Source organism: Plectropomus leopardus, chromosome 14, assembly GCF_008729295.1.
Source record: "Plectropomus leopardus isolate mb chromosome 14, YSFRI_Pleo_2.0, whole genome shotgun sequence".
NCBI lineage: Eukaryota > Metazoa > Chordata > Actinopteri > Perciformes > Serranidae > Plectropomus > Plectropomus leopardus.
Window position 1 is genome coordinate 13,928,582 of NC_056476.1, and position 19,963 is coordinate 13,948,544.

The 19,963-nt window shown below is 38.8% G+C and overlaps 4 protein-coding genes across 9 annotated transcripts in view; 2 read left to right on the plus strand and 2 right to left on the minus strand.

Moving 5' to 3' along the window:
- Nucleotides 1-202: 202 nt before the first annotated feature.
- Nucleotides 203-17,929, plus strand: tmem234 (transmembrane protein 234). Of its 4 annotated transcripts, XR_006106522.1 has the most exons (8): nt 203-377; nt 1,621-1,772; nt 1,864-1,930; nt 3,621-3,713; nt 10,437-10,550; nt 13,193-13,286; nt 14,091-14,157; nt 17,889-17,929. XR_006106522.1 is itself a non-coding variant. In XM_042500927.1 (5 exons), the coding sequence occupies exons 1-5, from the start codon at nt 293-295 to the stop codon at nt 4,185-4,187; spliced, it is 507 nt and encodes a 168-aa protein (XP_042356861.1). In that variant the 5' UTR covers nt 203-292; the 3' UTR covers nt 4,188-6,657. The 4 variants fall into 4 exon arrangements, 1 of the variants encoding a protein (XP_042356861.1); XR_006106524.1 differs by lacking the exons at nt 14,091-14,157; nt 17,889-17,929 and adding an exon at nt 13,640-13,725; XR_006106523.1 differs by lacking the exons at nt 14,091-14,157; nt 17,889-17,929 and adding an exon at nt 13,621-13,695.
- On the minus strand, nt 6,984-14,158 carry dcdc2b (doublecortin domain containing 2B). 2 transcript variants are annotated; one of them, XM_042500923.1, is made up of 15 exons: nt 14,110-14,158; nt 13,616-13,910; nt 13,407-13,458; nt 11,272-11,342; nt 10,469-10,600; nt 10,235-10,369; nt 10,047-10,086; nt 9,846-9,911; nt 9,516-9,684; nt 8,524-8,633; nt 8,307-8,375; nt 7,935-8,000; nt 7,738-7,812; nt 7,574-7,651; nt 6,984-7,491 (listed from the first exon to the last, which is right to left on the minus strand). In XM_042500923.1, the coding sequence occupies exons 2-15, from the start codon at nt 13,897-13,899 to the stop codon at nt 7,426-7,428; spliced, it is 1,413 nt and encodes a 470-aa protein (XP_042356857.1). In that variant the 5' UTR covers nt 13,900-13,910; nt 14,110-14,158; the 3' UTR covers nt 6,984-7,425. The 2 variants fall into 2 exon arrangements, with proteins under 2 accessions (XP_042356857.1, XP_042356858.1); XM_042500924.1 differs by lacking the exon at nt 14,110-14,158 and adding an exon at nt 14,026-14,045.
- Nucleotides 14,709-18,951, minus strand: iqcc (IQ motif containing C). The gene is made up of 5 exons (XM_042500925.1): nt 18,822-18,951; nt 18,470-18,613; nt 17,687-18,023; nt 16,426-16,547; nt 14,709-15,421 (listed from the first exon to the last, which is right to left on the minus strand). The coding sequence occupies exons 1-5, from the start codon at nt 18,861-18,863 to the stop codon at nt 15,386-15,388; spliced, it is 681 nt and encodes a 226-aa protein (XP_042356859.1). The 5' UTR covers nt 18,864-18,951; the 3' UTR covers nt 14,709-15,385.
- A 160-nt stretch (nt 18,952-19,111) lies between these two features.
- fancm (FA complementation group M) overlaps nt 19,112-19,963 on the plus strand; it is a 66,808-nt gene continuing 65,956 nt past the window's right edge. For both annotated transcript variants that reach the window (XM_042500723.1, XM_042500722.1), the window contains exon 1: nt 19,112-19,913. In XM_042500723.1, the coding sequence (XP_042356657.1) occupies nt 19,220-19,913 (694 nt within the window). In that variant the 5' untranslated portion in view covers nt 19,112-19,219. The remainder of the gene's footprint in view (nt 19,914-19,963) is intronic.

Here is a 19,963-nt window from a genome sequence, read left to right on the forward strand (position 1 = left end):
CCTTCCCTGGAGCTTAAAAAATATTTATTAGAAAATAAATGAACACTTCTTCATTAATGGTTCTGGTTCTGTTGTTAGTTATAGCGCCCTCAGCCGACCCCCCTAATGTTCAGAGCCGTGGACCACTGCGTTGCTAAAAAATATCCCAAAGCGACATTCAAGATGCCAAGAAATGTTGCAAAATGATGCAGTTAACGAAAGAGGCCGTCGTATGGTGTTTCGTTGTATTTATTTTTAGTTATGAGGTACCTTTAATCAATAAATAGGTTTGAAACTATCAACATAGGCTTTTATGCAATGTTCACTAACAACTGAGCTGCAGAACAGTCTTGAATGCGACTTGAAAGTGACTGTTTACACTACGATGGTGACTGTTGGTGAGTGGCTAACAAGCTGAATTATCCTCACAAATAATAATATTTCCACGTGTTTTTGTGTGTGTTTAGACTGAAAATATATGTCCGAATATATTTCCAAGTATCCGTTTCCTCTGTAGTGTGTGTAACACGGAACTAACCATTGACATTAGCCTCAAACTTAGCAAACATATAAGAGCTAATGCTAAGGAAGTAAGCTAGCCAAATACGACCACTTAGCTCCGGTGCTAACTGCGCTGTTTTACTGGTTTTATTGGGTCGCGGCTCGGTTACTGTTAAACATGTGGGTCGCTTAACAACAGCAGCAGCGTAATAATTGAAAGAGTTAATGAAAATAAGCTTCATGGGGTGACAACAGACGACAGAATGAGCTGGAAACCACACATTAAACGTACAAAATTAACCGTCAAGATGCATTTTACCAACAGTTTTACCATATTTAAATTATTGTTCAGAGGTTTGAGGCAACTTTCACTTTCTAGTCTCTGAAAAAAGAGCAATACGTTATCATTCACTATGTCGGATATCTTGATAAAACTAATTCATTTTGCGTACAATCAAATCTATTAAAATGTATAGATCTTGTGTTTTTTTTAACGGAACAAATGATATTTAAGGCTAAAAATCCCCCACTACCAGGAAATATTCCAAAATTGTTCAGTGATTGAGAGGAGGGGTTTATAATTTCAGGGAAAAAGTAATTAAAAAATTTACCATGTTTGTACCCCCAGAAAAAAAGTTGTTATTTATCAATCTGTGGAGCTAAAAAAATGTCCAAACATAAACCAGTTTAAGATTATGTATAAAAATATTATTTCCACGAGGTGAAGTTTATTTATTTGGTTACTTGATATTTATTTTTTCCCTAGTTTATCTTTATTTCTTTTCTTATCTTTCTGTAAAATAGTAATACAATTGTTGATATTTGATTTTTGGTATGTGGGTGTGTGTGGGTATATGTTTAGTCAGGGTATAGGTTTAAATTAATAAGGAAACAGTTTATTAAAATACAATGACTTACTTCTCCTCACTCCTTTTTGAAAATGTAAACCAAGTCATCATGTGTTTGACCATATCTTTTGCTTTATGTTTTCATTGTCTGTAAATATCACTTTTTTGTCTGTCTGTATAATTATTTCTCTATTTTCTTTTACATGTTTGAAAAATTAATACATGAAAATGAAAAAATTTCAGCAGGGATTTGAAAAGTCAGGGCGATTGTGTGTGACTGTGTGTGTTGCAGTGGAGCTGCTGAGTCTCCTGCTGGTGTCGGTGCTGTGGGGCTGCACCAACCCTTTCCTGAAGCGAGGCACAGAAGGGATAGAAAATGTCCAACACTCCAACAGAGTCTCACAGCTGCTGGCTGAGGTCAAGTTTTTATTCCTTAACCTCAAGGTAAATCGTAAAATCCTTTCTATGTTTCACAGTGTGCATGTTTGAAACTTTCCCCTTACAATTGCGTTTTCTTCCTTGTGTCACTTCACAGTATCTGGTCCCATTTCTGCTGAACCAGAGTGGCTCTTTGGTCTACTATTATACACTTTCCACCACAGGTGAGACACACACTTTAAAACTAACACGTCATTGTTTGATGGTAGCTTTGTAGGGGAGAGTGACTTTTTCACAGCTGATATTTTAACATGTTATCATGATAATTACAGGTGTGGGTAATAACATTAATGATGGATCAATAGTGTCATAAAATGTGTGAGTAAATCTTTCTGAAAAGCCTGGAGGTGGCTAACCTGAGTGTAATGCATTCATCATCATTCAGTCATTATGCAGCCATCATGTTATTACCCTTTAACACCTGGACCGTCATCTTGTGCTGCATTTAGATGCCTTTCTCAAGCATTTTAACCTCTGAAACCTGAGAAAATTGGTTTGATCTTATAAAATGCAGGAAAAACATAATGAGCAACTTGACAAGAAATATTACGCAAATTGCAAAAAAAAAAAAAAAAAGGATAATAAAAGGTGACATGGAAATAACGTCTTGTTAATTTCTTGCTACTTTTTGGGCCATTTTTTTTTATTAAGTTCCTCGTTACCTTCCAATAGTTTTGAAAGAAACCAAGCTTATTTGCTGAGGTTTCAAAAGGTAAATTACACCTTTACTCCTCATGTATCTGCCCCGCCTGCTCACCTACACATTATCCACATGATATTTATGTTTTAAACAGATACAAATGCATTTTTAGAATTTTTCATCTTTCTGAGATAAACTAATAACCATGTGTATAAAATAGTTGTAATATGTCACCTCTACATGCTGCATAACTTTCTAAAATATATCATCATCAGTCATTGTTGCAGGAAGAAGCACCACACCTCATTTATGTGCAACAGGCTTCTTTCACAACAGACACTATTTGTCACGAGGAAAGCACAGGTGCTTCTAATAATATTAACAAGGGCCTCAGTGAACCATGACTGTGACAGTGAGTCAGCACGATACCAGTACCTGAAACTGACGCAGCTGAATAGAAATTAGCCATCATTATTATTTACACTTGTGCTTTTCCTGGTATGACATGCCAAAATATCTTTTGTTAAAAAGGCCTGTTAGAAGCAAACTGAAAAGCATAGGTGGGGGGTTGTTATTTTGTCATAACCAACATGTTAATGTCACAAATATATATGCAATAAAGATTTAAGTGGAAAAAAAAGACAATGACAGGTGTTAATAATAACCCTAACAGTGGCTCTGTTACATTTAGGTGTTCCAGATTAGCAAGGAATCTGAAATCAAAGCATCAAAATGAAATTCAGCCATTGTTAGTTTCATTATTTACACCTGTGCTTTTCCTTTTGTGACAAGTCAAAATGTCTGTCATGAAAAAATGCCTGTTATTTCTGACTGAAAGTCCAAAAGTCCAAGTTTATTGACAAAAAAAGTAATTATTTAAAAAAAATAATAACATGCTTTCACCTAACAGAATATTCTGCTTCAATCTCTGTTTGCAACATTTTACCTTGCATACCTATATGAAGTCTTTACATTATGAAGTCACAATATTGCCATATCACAACATGAATTTTTCTTGTCATATTAGCAGTTATACCACTATTATTGTTAACAATATGATGTCCGCTCCTAGTACATATCGTAAATTCTTTGGGTCATTTTTTACGTTTTGTATAGAAATATACATCATTGGCAGGAAAATGAGAAGAAGTGAGTTTGCGTGTTCAGTTGGTTGCAGAATATTTAATTCAGCTTCTGTCTTTTCTCTTTTCCAGAGTTATCTCTTGCTGTTCCTGTGGCCAACTCGCTCACCTTCCTCTGCACACTGCTTACTGGAAAGTTACTGGGCGAAGAGTTTGGAGGCAAACGTAAGTGACTCATTTTCACACACTAACTTGCTTTTCAGCAATCGGGCAGTTACTCAGCAAGTGATGTTGAAACCCACAAGGACAAATCTGGGATGCAACAAGCTTTGGAATCAAACATTTGGCTCGGAGAACATGCTCAGAGATTTCGAGGACTGATTCAGCAATGTTACATAAGCAGGACACAAATCATTTTTTGCTACTTGACTGGCACATCAAGACTGTACTTAGCGGTTAAATCCCTCCTCTGCTTTTCTCCTCTCCTTGAAAAATACTGTACTGGTTATGTTCTGTCTTTTTTAAGATGTGCTTTTTTTAAACTTCCATTTTCTTTCGCACCCTCCCCCACACTCCTCGCTCTCTGCAGAGGCTGTCGCTGGAATGTTCCTCACCATGGCTGGCATCACTTTGTGCGTTATAAGCTCCATTCACGGCAAAGACACTGGGAAGCAAAATATGACACAGACTGCACACTAACTGAGACAAGGACTAAAACAAACTCTCCTTTACCTTCAAGTGATTCCGTAGCGGGGGAGGAAGGACCGAGCAGGGCTAGAGGGGGCAATTTAGATTCAGACAGCGACTCCTTAGAGAGCAACGGTACTGCTGGGAGAATTGTGCCTAAATGAACTCAGCGTGAGCTTCAAAAGACCTGTCCAGAAACTTTCACACCAAGTTGAAGGGGAAGTGGGTTCATGTAGGGTTCACCTCAAGGCTAGACTAGATTTACGGTGCTCGTATAGAAGTTGGTGGTTGTTAACTTTTCTTTTAAGCACTCTGCTGCTCCGCCATGTGACTGGCATCTGAATAAATGCTATAGAGACCACATACAAATAAGGCTGCCGTATAAAATGGACCAATTAGATCTAACCTCCTGGTTTAATGGGGACATTTTATAGCAGCCTTCTGTCCACTGCGGTGTTTAAGGAAGAGCAGAACACAAGGACAAACTGCTGTTTAGCTTGAGGATAAACCTTTTGAATGAACTTGTTTTCTCTGCTGTCTTGTATACATGATGCATTACAGAGGTAAATATACCACTGTAACTTTCTTAAAGGGTAACTTTGGTATTTTTCGATTTGGATGCCTTTCCCCAAGTTTTTTTTTGTCTAAGTTGTTATTGGACACAACAATTTTTGAAACTGGTCCAATATTGGAGAGCGCTGCAGCAGTAAAGAAGGCTGCAATGTAACCACTCAGGGCATTTGTCACCTCGTCAGTGAATATCTACTAAATGTGCTTGTTTTAGTACTGACAAGCAGTGTTTGCCAACATTATGGAAATGATACCTACAGAGAAAGTTTATTTTGTTAGATTAAATGACATTTTGTTTCACCAGGGACAGCCCTGAGATGGCTGCTGCCAAATCCACCAAACGCCATATAAATAAACAGCACTTTTAGTGGGCTTTCAGCAGGCGTAGAGCCAGCATATTTTCACATCTAACTGGGTGAATTAAGGGTTTATTGTGACTAAACCAGAGTTAATGATTGTTGAAAGAGTAGAAAGATGACCCAGGACAACTTTGGTGAGTTTTACTGTTTCTGTTTACTTTGAAAAAAGTGTTTTTTATGATAATAAAATCACAGTTTATTTAAATGAAGTATGGCAATAACGATTTCAGTGCTGTTTCTGGTTAATCTGGTCTTCCTTTAAAAAAAAAAAAACCTATCTCCATGAGGATCTTTTCTATAATGTTTTAAGGCACTTAAAATAACAACCTGAGCGTGTCAGTGGCAAAAACAAAAACTTTTAGTGGACATACATTGGTGGTGTGTATATGCCCTGAGTGGTAACATTGCAGCCTGCTTTGCAGCTATTGACTGCAACACTCACTGTCAGTACTGGACATATTTCAAAAATTGTTGTTCTCAATAGTCACTCAGTCACAAAAACATTGGAAAATAGAAGTTTGAAAAACACCAACATTGCCATTTAACTGTGAAGGAAGATTAACGAGAACTTGGTTTTAAAGAGATCTGTACAAATTTCAGAGACAACATTAATGTACATAGTAATATATATTTTTATTGTCACAGTATTTATTTGACACAAAACACTGTACAGATGACTGTGTTATTTTTGCGCATATTCGGCTGATGATGTGGCTGATATTTTATTAATAAATTGTTGGCAAAACAAGACTTTTGATGTCATGATCTCCATCACAAATTAGACGTCACATTTAGCTCAAAATGTCCCAAAAATATCGTTTCTTATGTACATGTTGTACATGGAATAAATTGCATCAACATCTATGCAAAATCTGCATGAGAATTATCCCTGTAAAACAGGTTAGACACAGTATCATAAACAGCTGCACAATACAACTCTAACTTTATAAAGTTTATAGTATCAGACTGTGTAATCATGTGCGAGTTCAGGATTGTATTGCATTGTACAAGAGCTTATGATAGCGTGTCATTCTCCTGTACTGTCTGTTCTTAGTTTGTCTGAACATCTTCACATTATTAACAATTTTCTAAAAGTAACAACACATTTAAGTTGTTTCTTGGCTCATTACCACAGTTTAAGTACTACAAACATGGACGGATCATTATGAGACAATGGGCCCCTGGGCACAGACATGCAGAAGGCCCCACCACCTCTTAAATATAGGAGCAGAATTCACAGACTTTTTAGACTCTTTTTTTTCTATGCATCTCTTTGTAGTCGCTATCTCTCTGGAGTTTTGTGTCAGATTGTAGTTTTTTTTTTATGTGTCTGTTGTGTCTGTGTCTATTTTGTCCCTTTTGTGTGTCTTTGAAGTTGTTTTGTTTCTCTTTGAGGTCATTTTGTGTCTCTTTGTAGTTGTTTTTTATCTCTTTGTAATCATTCTTGTCTCTGGGCATTAAGCGTCTGTCTAGTCTTATTATGTTTCTTAGTGGTCATTTTGACACTGTAGTCCTTTTGAATCTATTTGTAGTTGTTTGGCATCACTTTGTAGTCGTTTCGTGTCTCTGTGGTTGTTTTGAGTCTCTTTGTATTCATGTTCAGTCTCTTTGTAGTCATTTTGAATGTCATTGTAGTTCTGCTTTTTTTGTAGTCATTTTGCATCTCTTTGTAGTTTGGTCTCCGCATTTATTTTGTATCTCTGTAGTCATCTTGAATCCATTTGCAGTTCTGCATCTCTTTGTAGTCATTTTGTGTCTCTTTGTAGCCATTTAAAATCTCTTCATAGTAGTTTTGAATCCTATTTTAGTTGTTTTGCCTTTCTTTGTAGTCATTTTGTATCTCTTTGTTGTCATTTTGCATTTCTTTGTAGTTGATTTGTGTCTTCTTGTGTTAATTTTGTCTCTTTCTAGTCATTTTGAATCTCATTGTAGTTGTTTTACAAGTCTTTTTAGTTACTTTGTGTCTCTGTTGTCTTTTTGTGTCTCCTGGTAGAAGTTTTGCATCACATTGTAGTCAGTTTTGAATCTCTTTGAGGTCATTTTCACTCTCTTTGTAGTCATTTTGAATCTCTTTGTAGCTGTTTTGCATCTCTTTGCAGTCATGTTGCTTATCTTCCTGGTCTGTAATTTGAGTGACATTTTGCAGATGAAGGGTGCCCTTGGGCCTGTGCCCGGTAGGCCCGTCCATTAATCCATCCATAACTACCAGTTTAATCAAACATTCATTTAGCCACACACAGTAGGTCATTATAGCAGCAGTTGCTGGGTCATCTGCTACGCCTGTGGCTGTTGTGAAACCTCTGTGATGAATCTCCTGCTCGTCATTCACAGTTCAGCTGATGATGGTTCTGTTCTGCTGTAATTGAAGGGGCGTCCTGTGGGCTCTCCTGTTAGAGGGAATTATTAAAACAGTGTAAAAGAAGAAGCACACATTTTAATTGGGCCTGGTTATGGTGAATAGAAACTTGCCTTTTCTTCCATGTTCTTTTCCTGTGAGGTGGACGAAAAAGGTTTCGACTTTAAAGATGTCTGCTTCAGCTCAGGCTCCTTTTGAAATAACACATTAAATACAAGCTAATTTTTTGTCTCCATGTACTCCTGAGTGTAAGCTGTTGGTAGTTTGTGTTTTGTACCAGTATTTCAGCAGCAGACTCCTCAGTCCTGGCAGATCCTTCTGTCTGTTTCACACCATCAGACAACTGAGCCTGCTGCAGGACAAAAAATATCATATTCTGACCCATTTATACAGAAAAAGAAACTTTTTTTATCAGGAGTCCTGAATTCTTTTTATATGAATACAACCACCCACTCACATACGTATACTCTGTACCTGCTTTTCGCTGTGGTTGTGTAGGTGTTCAGTCTCATTGTGCTGCTCACTCGTTATCATTTGTATCTCGAGGAAAAACAGATAAGGATTTATACATTTTTTTTATGTATTTATCCACATGTAGAATACATATGTATGCATATGTCACATATTCATCACTCATATTTTAATTAACCTGTTAATTGCACAGATTAGGATCTATCACAATAATACATAATTCCATCAGGGATCCATCTCTCCCCTGAAGATCTGTCTTCTATGTAAAAAAAAAAAAAAAAAAATGCCTGGGAGAGTGAATTAACAGTGTTTTTCCCATCTCTCCACACAAAGTGAACAGATTCATGCAACATAAAATGTTTGAATTCTGCCTACCTGCTGTGTGTTGTGCAGAGGATTGTTTTGGTTGCCTAGTTCTTCATCCTCCACTATTTCTGCAGCTCTCTTTAGATAGAAAATGTGAGACGGATTTAGGTTTACCACAACTTAAAAAACATTTTTTCATTTACCTCCTTCAGTTGATATTTTAGCATTAAACCATAGCATCAAACTGTGTGGATATAAGGCTGAAAGCACACTGGGGAAGGCTAACCTGGTCAACAGGAAGCTCCGTCACTGTGTTTTCATCCTCGTGCACCTCCTCAGCCCCTCGTACCTCCTCTCTTCTCTTCCGTGCTGCTCTTTTAAACACACTGGGCTGGACTGTGATACAACAGAAATCAAAAGGCTGCTATAAATAAACCCAAATTTAAAGAACCCCTGCAGTGAAAATCAAGCTTTTCACATTGTCAACCTGTCCAAATAGTGATTTGTATATGCCGCAAGACATATGAGTGAAATAAGCTGTCAGCGCATCACTGAGCATTTTCACCATGAAACCGCAGTGAACCAATGACAGCCTCAAAAACACAGATTCTGACTTCCAGGGTTTGTTACGTCACAACCCTAATAAACCAGTCCCAGCAATGCAACTGCAAAGTAAGATCCAGTTGTTTGTGGACTGCCATTTTGAAGCCTCGAGTTTGGCATTTCGGCCTTTGCCATCTTGGTTTTTTGGAGCCAGAACTGACCGTATTTAGTCAAGAGGCTGGTGCTGTGAAGGAGCGAGGGTTGGCTCTGACTGGAAGCAGAGGACACTATCAACAGACAGCCTGTCACTTAAAGTGGCATCCTCAAGTGGCCATTCACTGATTTTGGCACTTCTGCATTGGCTTTATTTTTTTTAGCCCCGGAGGTTGCCGCTTGTAACATAGCTGTTATGTTGTCGGTTGTTGTGAACACAACAATAGTGTTTACAAGCAGGAGTTTGTGTGTTTGACAAGAAAAGGTGACTAGGAGAAGCTTGCAACTGAGGGATGGTTGGATGTAGTCCGGACTGATTTGCATATTTATATGTCCATGCATACCAAATGAGGCAATGGTGTAGAGTTATATCTCACCCAATGTAATGCATCAAAAAATCTAAATATGTCATTCTGATGAACAGAGATGAGTTTTTAGGGGTTTGATCAATGCGCAGAGAGAAACTTATTGCAAATATGAAGAAGTTAGACATAAAATGAGATAAAGCTGTGGCTCCCTAACCTGATCCATTGCTGAGTGGCGGTCTTGGCCTTCCTCTGTAGTTGCGGATCTTGACTGGCCTGGCAAAGAACGCAGAGGTCTCCTCTGCTCCCTCTCTCCTGCTCCTCTGCTGTGCGGCTGCTGGAGCTGCAGCTTCATCTCCTGTCGATTTCACCCTCCGACCATCCGACTGAAATTAATTTGATGCGATAAAATTTCATTTATAGACAGTTTGCACAGTCTGTCTCAGTGGTGTATTTCATGTGTTAGTCAGTATACACCATACAAATTAACAGCCCCAATATAGCTCATGTAGTGTGAATACAGTGAGGACAGTGGGGTTTTTTTAACCTCTGGGGAGTCGAGGAGGGCTGAGTCACTGCACTGGTCCTCTGGACCGCTTCCAGCTTTCCTGTTCTAAGAGAAACACACAAGACAGCTGTCACTCACACCTAATATGCTGCAAATGAACTGTCAGCTGCAGAAAACCAAGACCGTATTTTAAGACACAAAAATAGGATGAACAAATTACACTATTATAACAGAAGATACCTCGTGTCTCCTTAGCAACCTTCTCTTTCCTGGATAATATCTACAAAATAAAGAAAGATAAAAGTGAACAGTATTTTCTTTGTTCATGCTCCTTCTTGTCTGACAATCATTATTTTATTTCAGAGAGCAGAGCAGCTGGCACAGATGCACACGTCTTCACACACACACAGGACCTTGCTTAACAATACCTCTCAGTAGCTTTTGAAACCAGCAGCTCCACGTATGGAAGTTTCTTGAACCTCTCGGTTCCCACGGCAACATAGCAGTGGCCAGTTTCCAGCTCCGCAGCTGAGGCCACAGTCGCTCCATCCAAAGAGCACAACCTGATGAAGCACAGGGGTCAGGGGAGATATTTACAGGATTTCTCCATCCTCTGTTTGTATTCCACAGAGTGTATGTAACCATCAGTCAGTGTAACTGACCTGCGCACGGCTCCAGTTCGTAAGCTGACCTTCTCTGTGACCAGACTCAGTATCTGCTCCAGGTCCTGCTGCATGCTCCGAGGTATGATGAACCGGAAGGGTGGACATAGGAGGTCTCCATTACGGAAAACACTGAGCAAAAAACAGTTTCAAAAATTCAATAGACTGCTTTATCTGAGGTGTCTTCCTAGCCTTTGATTTAGATTTATTTATTGTTTCTTTTATTTAATATACGCACATTTATTTTATCTTTATCTTTTTGTATTTATTTTAATACATATATATTGTGGACAGTTTTCTTAACTTTTAAATTAGCTTATTTTTGATATTTTTTCAAATCCTAAAATACAATCCTTTATTTTTATATTTATTATATTTTATATTATATTTTTCCTTGGACAAATATAAACTTTGATCTGATGTCACAGTGCTAAAAGTCAGAGATTCACCAAATTTTTACAATTCATTCTGCGGTGAACATAAACGTGGGTACCAAATGTCTTCGCAATAATGATATTACTTGCAATAATTACACAGATAATGAAGTGAACCTATGTAGCAAACTGAACATTGAACTAAAACGGAGGGTCAGGGATCACCAAAGTCAGCAAAATCTCATCTCTATCTTTTCAGCTGAGATATTGCCATCCATAAAGCCATGCAGCTATCATGGCCAGAGAGGGAAACTGTACTAAAAACACAGTAAATTTGGAAAATACCCATTTATAAACATAAAGTCATCATAGATAATGTGCTTAGCGCCATTTGGATTTGTGTGTTTACATGTAGTTTTTCCAACTTACTGTATAATGCAAGGTACAGGTATAAACTTCCTCCACTTCGCTGAAACATTTGGCCTCTGGGTCACTTTGACCTGCAGAAGAAGATTCAGAAAATCAGAATCATGGTTCTACAAACCATCATAATGTCATTTTCTCAGCAAAATTTAAGATTAATTTTATGTCGCCCATGTCCTGCACATTGATTACACTGCACATCCATCACAGAGAGGTCCTAAATGTGTAATGAGCGACTAACTATTCTGCTCATGTCAGCTCAAGTGCTGCAGCCAAGGAAACTAACATCACTCAAAGACCACATTCACAGTCTGGTCTGAGGGCTCGTCTCAAAGCTCACATCATCCCATATCAATGAAATCTGAAGCCAATATCCGTGTCTGCCTCTGATAACGTATCTGTACCGAATCAATCAACTCAGAACGAACCAGACATTGATAATCTTCCCTTATTGTTTTTACTTTGAAGTGCTGGACATTTAATGCATTTACAGTGAGCAGAGAGGGAGGCGTGGGGTGGTGAATACACGCATTAGGCCTGTTCAGACATGCACAAAGCCCTGATAGCATAACTCTTTGTTTCAGCTGCGGGATCAAACAAAACTCGCATACGGACACACTTCCTGCATTGCTCCACAGCAACCACAACACAGGCATGTAAGACTTTAAAACCAAAGAACTGCGCTTTCCAAATGGCAGACGCCCAAGGCACACACAATCACTCTCCACTCCTTTTATGTTTTTTAGAAAAGTAACAGTGATGTCTTAAGACTGAGAGAGCACACTTTGCGTCTGAAAAACCAACCAAGCGGTCATCCCTGCCAGCTGGTCAGAAGACAAAGCGAGCACTTGTCAGCATTAGTAGCTCTATGTCAATTTTGTGTGAATGTTAAGAAAGCTTTTGCCTGTGTAATACTGCCTGCAAACAAGCATTCAGAGAGTTTTCTTGATAAAAAACAATCATAAACTCTAACATACTGTGGGATTTTCTAATCTCTGATGATATCCAGCTATAATTACTGACTCTAAAGTCACACGAGACTGTTAAAAGGGTGCCCTGCCCGACCGTGGTGACTGGGCGATAGACAGCACAATCATTAGCCCATTGTTTCCGGTACTTTACATGACAACCGGTGACATCAATGACTCTGCAAGCGCAAAGGGTGACCCTAATCTAACTAATGCTAACATAACAATGACACATTTTATAGGCAAATATGAGCTTGTCTGGGTAATGGAAAATCCTGCAGTTATTTTCATATTTGATTTGGCCAAAGTTCAAATAGATCAAGTTGAGTGCAGTGCAGCCTGGTGGTGCATTCCTGCTGGTTAGACTGGGATTAATCAATGATTGACTGTGCTCTTGGCCTTAAAGGTCCAGCGTGTAGGATTTAAGGGGATATATTGGAAAAAATGGTGTATAATCCAATAAGTGTTGTTTTTAGTGTATAATTATCTGAAAATAGGAATTGTTATGTTTTTTCCCTAAGAATGAACTGTTTATATCTACATATGGAGCAGGTCCTGGTCTGCAGAGATTGCCATGTTTAACTACCATTTTCTACAGCAGCTCAGACTGGATAAACCAAGCATCAACTACCATAGTTAGCAGCCCTATCGCGATGAGCACTGTCACAAAAGCAAAGATTTTCAAAAGCATGTAAAAGTCAAACTGCTTTATTCAGTGTTTTTACCAGTTTAATTACCAAGCTGTTTGTTTTGGAGAGAAAGAGACCTCTGTGTATAATTCAGCTCACGCTAAAAACCTCTTTAACATCTGATTCTTAAGTTAGCAGGATAAAAGGTGAACACATATTAGCATGTAGTGGGCAAACTGCCTGACTCAGATGTGCCGAACATCATCAGAGAAACACTGATCAGTAACTTGAAACTGCTTTATCAGTGTTTTTACCCCTTTTAATCACCAGGTCTGTTTGTTTTGGAGAGGAAGAGAGCTCTGCAGACAATTCGTCTCCCTGTGAAAACCTCCTGAACATCTGGATCTTTAGTTAGAGAAAAAAGGTGAGCACACCAACCATCTGCATCTGTAATCCTTACCATTAGATGCCACTAAATCGCCCTAAATCTTACACAGTTGACCTTAAAAACCAAGGTGTCCACATTATAAAAAAAAAAGCCTACCTGGGTTTCTTCACGGGCAGCAGGTTGCTTTTTTGTTCTTGCATTCAGGTAACTATATATGAAAAACAGAGGATGTGATGAGGATTCCCTTAACAAAAAATCTATTTTTCAAGTACCAAAAACTATGTCACAGTAACGTTCATTTTATAGACAGGAAACCTCCTGCTGAAGCATTAAAATGGCCCCCATATTGTTTTTTTTGTACTTACTCCAGTTTCTTGAACCTTTCAAAGCCAGCAGCAACATACTGGGCTCCTGTCTGAAGGTCCTGCAGGTCTGTGACCCTGTGGCCCTGCCTCGGGGTGTACAGAGTCCTGACGGCGAGCGGAGCCCCGATGCTCTGGGTCACCTCACTAAGAAAGGCCTCCATGGTGGCCACCTGCCGCTGGTTGACCACGAACCTCCGTCCACTGTAGAAGGGGTCTCCATTCCTGTAGACCACCACGCTCTTCACTGGAGGCAGGAGAGTCGTGGCTGCGGTGCTGGCAGCCATCTCTTAGTCAGCTGTTACGGTCACACATTTTTAAAAAGACAAAGTGCTTTTACGTCCACACACACATCTTAATTTCATCCAAATACATATAATTTCACTGACTAAACTAGAGTTGCATTTACTGACCACCTTTTCCTCAGGTCTTAGTTGTTCAGCAGCCAAACATTAACACAAATCTTTCATCCATACAGACTCTGTTCAGTGACTCACACGCCTGGTGGAAGATGAAGCGAGGAAATCGCAGAATTGAAGGCAAAGGTGAAAACGAGTCCCTTCTGTTGTTGTGGTCTGTCTGGATTCCCACTTACCACGTTTCTGCTCTCTCTATCCCCTCTAACACACACATTCACACACACTACTTCACGGACGGCGGTGAGTATTTCCTAGTTGCTATGGCAGCATGGCCAGCAATGACTGGCTTTGTGGGCCAAACCATCGGCAGCAACCACAACAAAAGGGACAGACAGAGGAGGAGAGAATGGGGTGGGTCGCTCTGTTGTAAGCTGAATCAATAAGATAACTTCTACACCCAGTTGTCTGTATTTTTCCCCAAAAAATGATTGCCAAACATGTCAGGCATATGAGCATTGACTGGCAAGTGCAAGAACAGCAGGGGATGAAATCATTACTGAAATATCTTAACAGTGACCTTTTAAACACATTTTAAATGAAACAAAATATCGAAAATAAGATTTTTTTTACTGTATTTTTAAGCCTTTAAAAGCCGTTATTTGATGACAATAAAAAATAACAGCTGCTTTATAGGAGACAGTCAAGTGAATTTTTGGATGAACTTCTGATGTGATGAGTGAGAGCTCATTCATTGTAATACAAATTGGAAATTTGAGCTGCTGTGAGTCACAACACAAACTTGTTTGGAGCCAAAGTACCTCCTCTACATCCCTCTGACTGAACCTTCTTCCTGAACAGCTACCTCTCCCTCTCACAAGTTATGTTATGATACCGATATCAGCGAAATAAGAAAAGAGGCAACATCAGCAGAGAAAGACTTTATCAAAAATAAAATTTATTCTTTTTTTTCATATTATAAAATAACACACAATGTACAGGTTTTGTCAAACACATGATAAATACCACTGAGATGTTTTTTTGTACATGTATCAAATAGTGAGAAATAATTGAGCGAGCATAAGAGTAGATTTCAGGGGTGACGCAGGGGACACATCACCCTCAGTATCTATAATGTGTATTTGTCCCACACAATAAAAATATTAAAGTTGCAGACGCTTTTATTTAGATGTAACTAATGATATTTAAATCTTAAATTGATGCAGTAAAGGCACAAAATGGTACATAAAAATTCACCAGAATTCCGGAAATTATATGATTGAAGCTTAAAATTTCCTGTTAGACCTAACCTAAATCACGAAACGAAACCTACGCCCATATGAGTGAGCTCAGTCGATTGACAGCAGTCAGGTCTTCAGTCCCACATTATCAGGTCCGGTTCAGATTACTTCTGCTGTTAGGAGGTGCTCAGCTTCTCTTTTAGTAACAAGTACTGTAGAGAGGAAGAAAGGAGGGAAAAACAGTCATTAAAAGTTCATTTTCTGCCAAGTTATACTTTGAGTGAGCTATCTCCCATACATGAGTAAATCCTGCTTTTTCGGAGTCAGTTATTAAAGTTTTGTATTTTCTATTTTATTTTTATTTCATTTTTAATTTTTCTTTTTTTTTTGTTGTCAATTTTGTTTAGTTTCAGTTAGTTTCCAGATTGGGTTTTCTGGTTTCACTTTCATTTTTATTGTTTAAAAATGTCTAGTTTTAGTGTAGTTTTTATTAGTGTCAGTATTTTTATTTTATCATATTATGGGCAGTATTTGTCAGGGGCAAGATTTTAGACGTTCAGAATAGGTATTGCAATACAAACACACAACAGTTTGTAAAGGCTAACAGTCATGTAGATGTCCCAGTCTTGATAAACATTTGCACCTGTGCTTCCTCTTGTTTTTTGTGTTGACAAATTTGACCAAACTGGAAAAAACTAAAACGACATTTCTTGTGTATTTTATTTCATTTTAGTTAGTTTTGTAAGCACACATTAGTAGTTTGCATTTTTTTAAATCTATTTTTTGTTTTTATTTCAGTTAACTAAAATGTTTTTTTTTCTGCATACCTAGTTTTATATAGTTTGAAGTTCACTATCATAATCTTGCTCTTATTTCAGTTGTGTTTACCATGAAGTATTATTGTATACATTACTCCACACCGTGGCATTTTTACTCCCTCTGGAGCTGCAGAATACTTCATGGACACAGTGTTGTCTAATTCATATGGACATTTATGTTGTTGAACGATAAATTACGGGAGTAAAGTAGTGTATAGTCTGAGTGTAAAGGATGCAGGCAGCTGAACACACTACCAAGCAACATCACAAATCCTGTACATAGTTTCAGTAACAAAATACATTTTGTCTTGCAGCAGAGGCAATTTTCTAACAGTAGGAGACTGCCACAGCTAAATAAATGTAGGGAAATACTACATCTCTCTCTTCCTCCGTCTTACCTTTTTCCTGCTGTCAATGGCCTGCTGGAGCCAGACCAGCTCCATGGTCAGGGTGTTTCTATGGAGACGCAAGGCCTCTGGGGTTCGGGGCACCTCCTGAGCCAGGCAGTACTGCTGAGGACCTGGAGAAAGGATGACAAATTTAAAATGACTGATAAGACATCTACAGCTCAGGAAACAAATCTGCAGCCACATAAATGCAGCATGTGTTTCACACAAAAGTCACATTTGCCGACATCCTGTAGCGAATACAGAAGTTTCTTTTGTTTAGTCGTCTCTTTTTTTGCTTATTTTTATGTGAAAAATGTCAAAATGTGGTGGGATGAATTAAGTTGTGTGCAATGCTATTACTCCCATTTTGACATGTTTTTTGAAATATTATTTAAAAATGCTGAAGATGTCTGTCTTAAATGATAAAAACTAATAATAATATCAACCCACTGCCAGTTTTTGATCTATTTTAAGTAAACCAAGGCCTATACATTAATTAATTAACAAAATGACGATGATGTTGAAGATGGACATTGTTTGCAGTGTTGACAAAACACGATAAGTACTTGAACAATCCATCAGTTGTTTGTCACTAATTTTGATAATCAATTAATAATTTATCAAAGAAAAGTGGCAAAATATTTTTTGCTTCCAACTCTTTCAATTCTGCTTTTGAGTATTGCATTGTTGTACATTGCCATTTTGAAAAACAAAAACCAAACAACTATAAAAACAAGCTTCTCCTTGACCTCTTGGAAATTGTAATGATTTGAGATTTCATAAGCATAATGATCGTGGAAGTGTCACCGGGGCTGCAATTAACGATTATTTTCATTGTTGATTAATCTGTTGATTTATTTTCTTTCTTTCATCCATTAGTTGCCTGGTCAATAAAATGTCTGAAAATGTTGAAAAATGTCGATCGGAGTTTCCTAAAGCCCAAGATGACGTATTCAAATGTCTTGATTTGTTTACAAACCCAAGATAATAAATTTACGGTTGTAGGAGATTAGAGAAACCAGGAAATATTTACATTTATAAGCTGGAATCATAAATGATCAAGTGATTATCAAATTAGTCATCAATTAATTTTATAGTGAGCAACTAATCAATTATATGTTGCAGCTGTTGTTGAAGCCCAACATAAAATACAACCTTGTACCTCAGTTATAAATTAATAGTGATATGGAGGAGACATGCGCTAAAAGTAATCTCACTTCAGTACCAAAAATGAACATGGAACTACAAGTGTGATGTGCACAACTCTCACCTTTGTGAGAGTGACCAGAGTTCATGTCCAGCTCCACACTGCTCCAAACAGTGGTGGAGTCTCCATCTCTCTCCTCCACGGTGCTTTCTTTCTGTCCCTCTTCTTCATCTCTTACACTGCTGCTGTGGAAATAGTCCTGAGAAAGAGACGGCTGTCCTTTGGTTTGGGAATCATCTCTCTCTGCTTCTGTCTTCTCTGGCAGGACACAATGATCTCCTCTCTCTTCTGATAACGGAGCTGATGATGATGATGATGATGATGATGATGATGGGCTCTGGATTTCTCCTGGATTTGAAGGTTTGCTGGCAGAGCTGCTGGGTTGTAGAAATGGGCCATCCTGGATGCATGAGCAAAAAACATCAGAAACGTATAAAGAAGATGATGGCAAAATTTTAAACAAGACATGTAAAATAAAATGATTTCAATGAAATATCATAATTTTAACCTAAGATTTGGTTATGTTTTCATCCTACATAATGTATTCAAGGAACAGTGCAAATTTGGAAATCCAACAATAATTTCTGTTTTTACAGTTCCTGACTATGACAGATGGTATATTTTTTGCAATTTTTAAAGGAGACGTTCCTTCCAAACCTGCTGTGGGCTTGGACGGCAAATTCAATGGGGAAAAAAAGGAAATAAATACAAAATACAGCCACTTTAAGTTGTGTGCCCCTCCCCTAAGCCAACAAAAAACACCAGTCCTCAAAGAAAAAGTATATTGACACGCCTCCCCCCTTTAACACCACCCCCTCCACAAGTAAGTAGAGAACAGTCCCTTACAGTGGCTGTGAAGTGGGGAATGGGGATAACCGCCTGCCTCCACTGTAAATGGGTCAAGCCTCCATCTATTTCTTTCACGATGTCCTCAAAGTCTTCTCGCGCACGGCGGATTTCGTTTCTCACCAGGTATCCACGTGCTGATGCCTATCAAAGAGGAGAGTTAGAGTAACTGGATAACTTTAGTTACGTCAATGCTAACAACAACAGCTAGCGACTGTTTTCCGGAAGTTAGCAAAAGCAGCTAAACAGCCCGAACTAGTGAAAAAAACAACAGATATGAAGTAATGCACCCAAAGAGACTCAACTTTGTGCTTTACGGCTTTTAAATACGCTAATCATTCAACGCCATTACCTGAAAACATATGAATATCCTCTCATGTTGGCTAATGTCCATTGCTATGGTAACATGACAAGCGTTGCTTCGTCGAGCGGGAGATGAACTCAAACTTTTGATGTAATTCCGGGGTCACGCTATCAAATTAAAAGCCTCCTTATTACATGTAACTAATGTACGTGTGCCGGTTTAGCTATTTGTTTGATATATTCTCACCAACAAAAATTATATGTTTTTTTAAACAGGTGACTCCATATAAATGACCGAAAGGACTCTGGAGTAAAGTCGTTGTTGGGTATGTGGTATTATTTAGGTAAGGCGTAAGCGGAAGTGACCCCGCGTGTGCATATTGAGATTGCAATGTTGCTGCTCGTCACACGCCACTTTTTCTCAGTTTTCCGCCACAACTAACGAAAATGAGTAGTGGCTCAAATCAGAGGACTTTGTTTCAGACTTGGGGCGCGTCCGTCTCCCAAAACAAAGTTGTTCAACCAAAAAAAGATGCTAAGAAAGCGGCGGGGAGGCGCAGAACAACCCCAAACAACACTGCGCAGGTAACGCTAGCTACGACGCACCCTCCTCAAAATGCTCTGTGGGCTCAAATAGGTCAGGGGTCAACGCACACAACAGAGAGCACAGAGGAGCCTGCGTATGAAGATGAGGTTGACGACGACGATTTAATGATAGTCGCTGTTTATGAAGCTGAAAAGAACCTTCAACTTGATAATGCAAACTCTTTTCAAAGTGACAACCCTGTAGCAGCAGAGAGCACTGCCCTCTCTCCCACCCCGTCAGGTGGGCAGACATATCCAGACTTCCCTGGTTTTGACAGCTCCTCAGCTAAGGTATGGATTTACCCCACCAACTATCCCATCAGGGAGTATCAGCTGAAGATATCAGAGGCTGCTCTGTTTCAAAACACACTAGTGTGCCTTCCCACCGGACTGGGAAAGACCTTTATAGCCTCTGTGGTTATGTACAACTTCTACCGCTGGTATCCATCAGGGAAGATTGTCTTCATGGCTCCCACCAAACCTCTGGTGGCCCAGCAGATCGAGGCCTGTTATAAAGTGATGGGGATCCCACAGGCACACATGGCTGAGCTGACAGGTAACAATCATGACATGAAAAGTAATACAAAACGCAGCCATTTAATGATG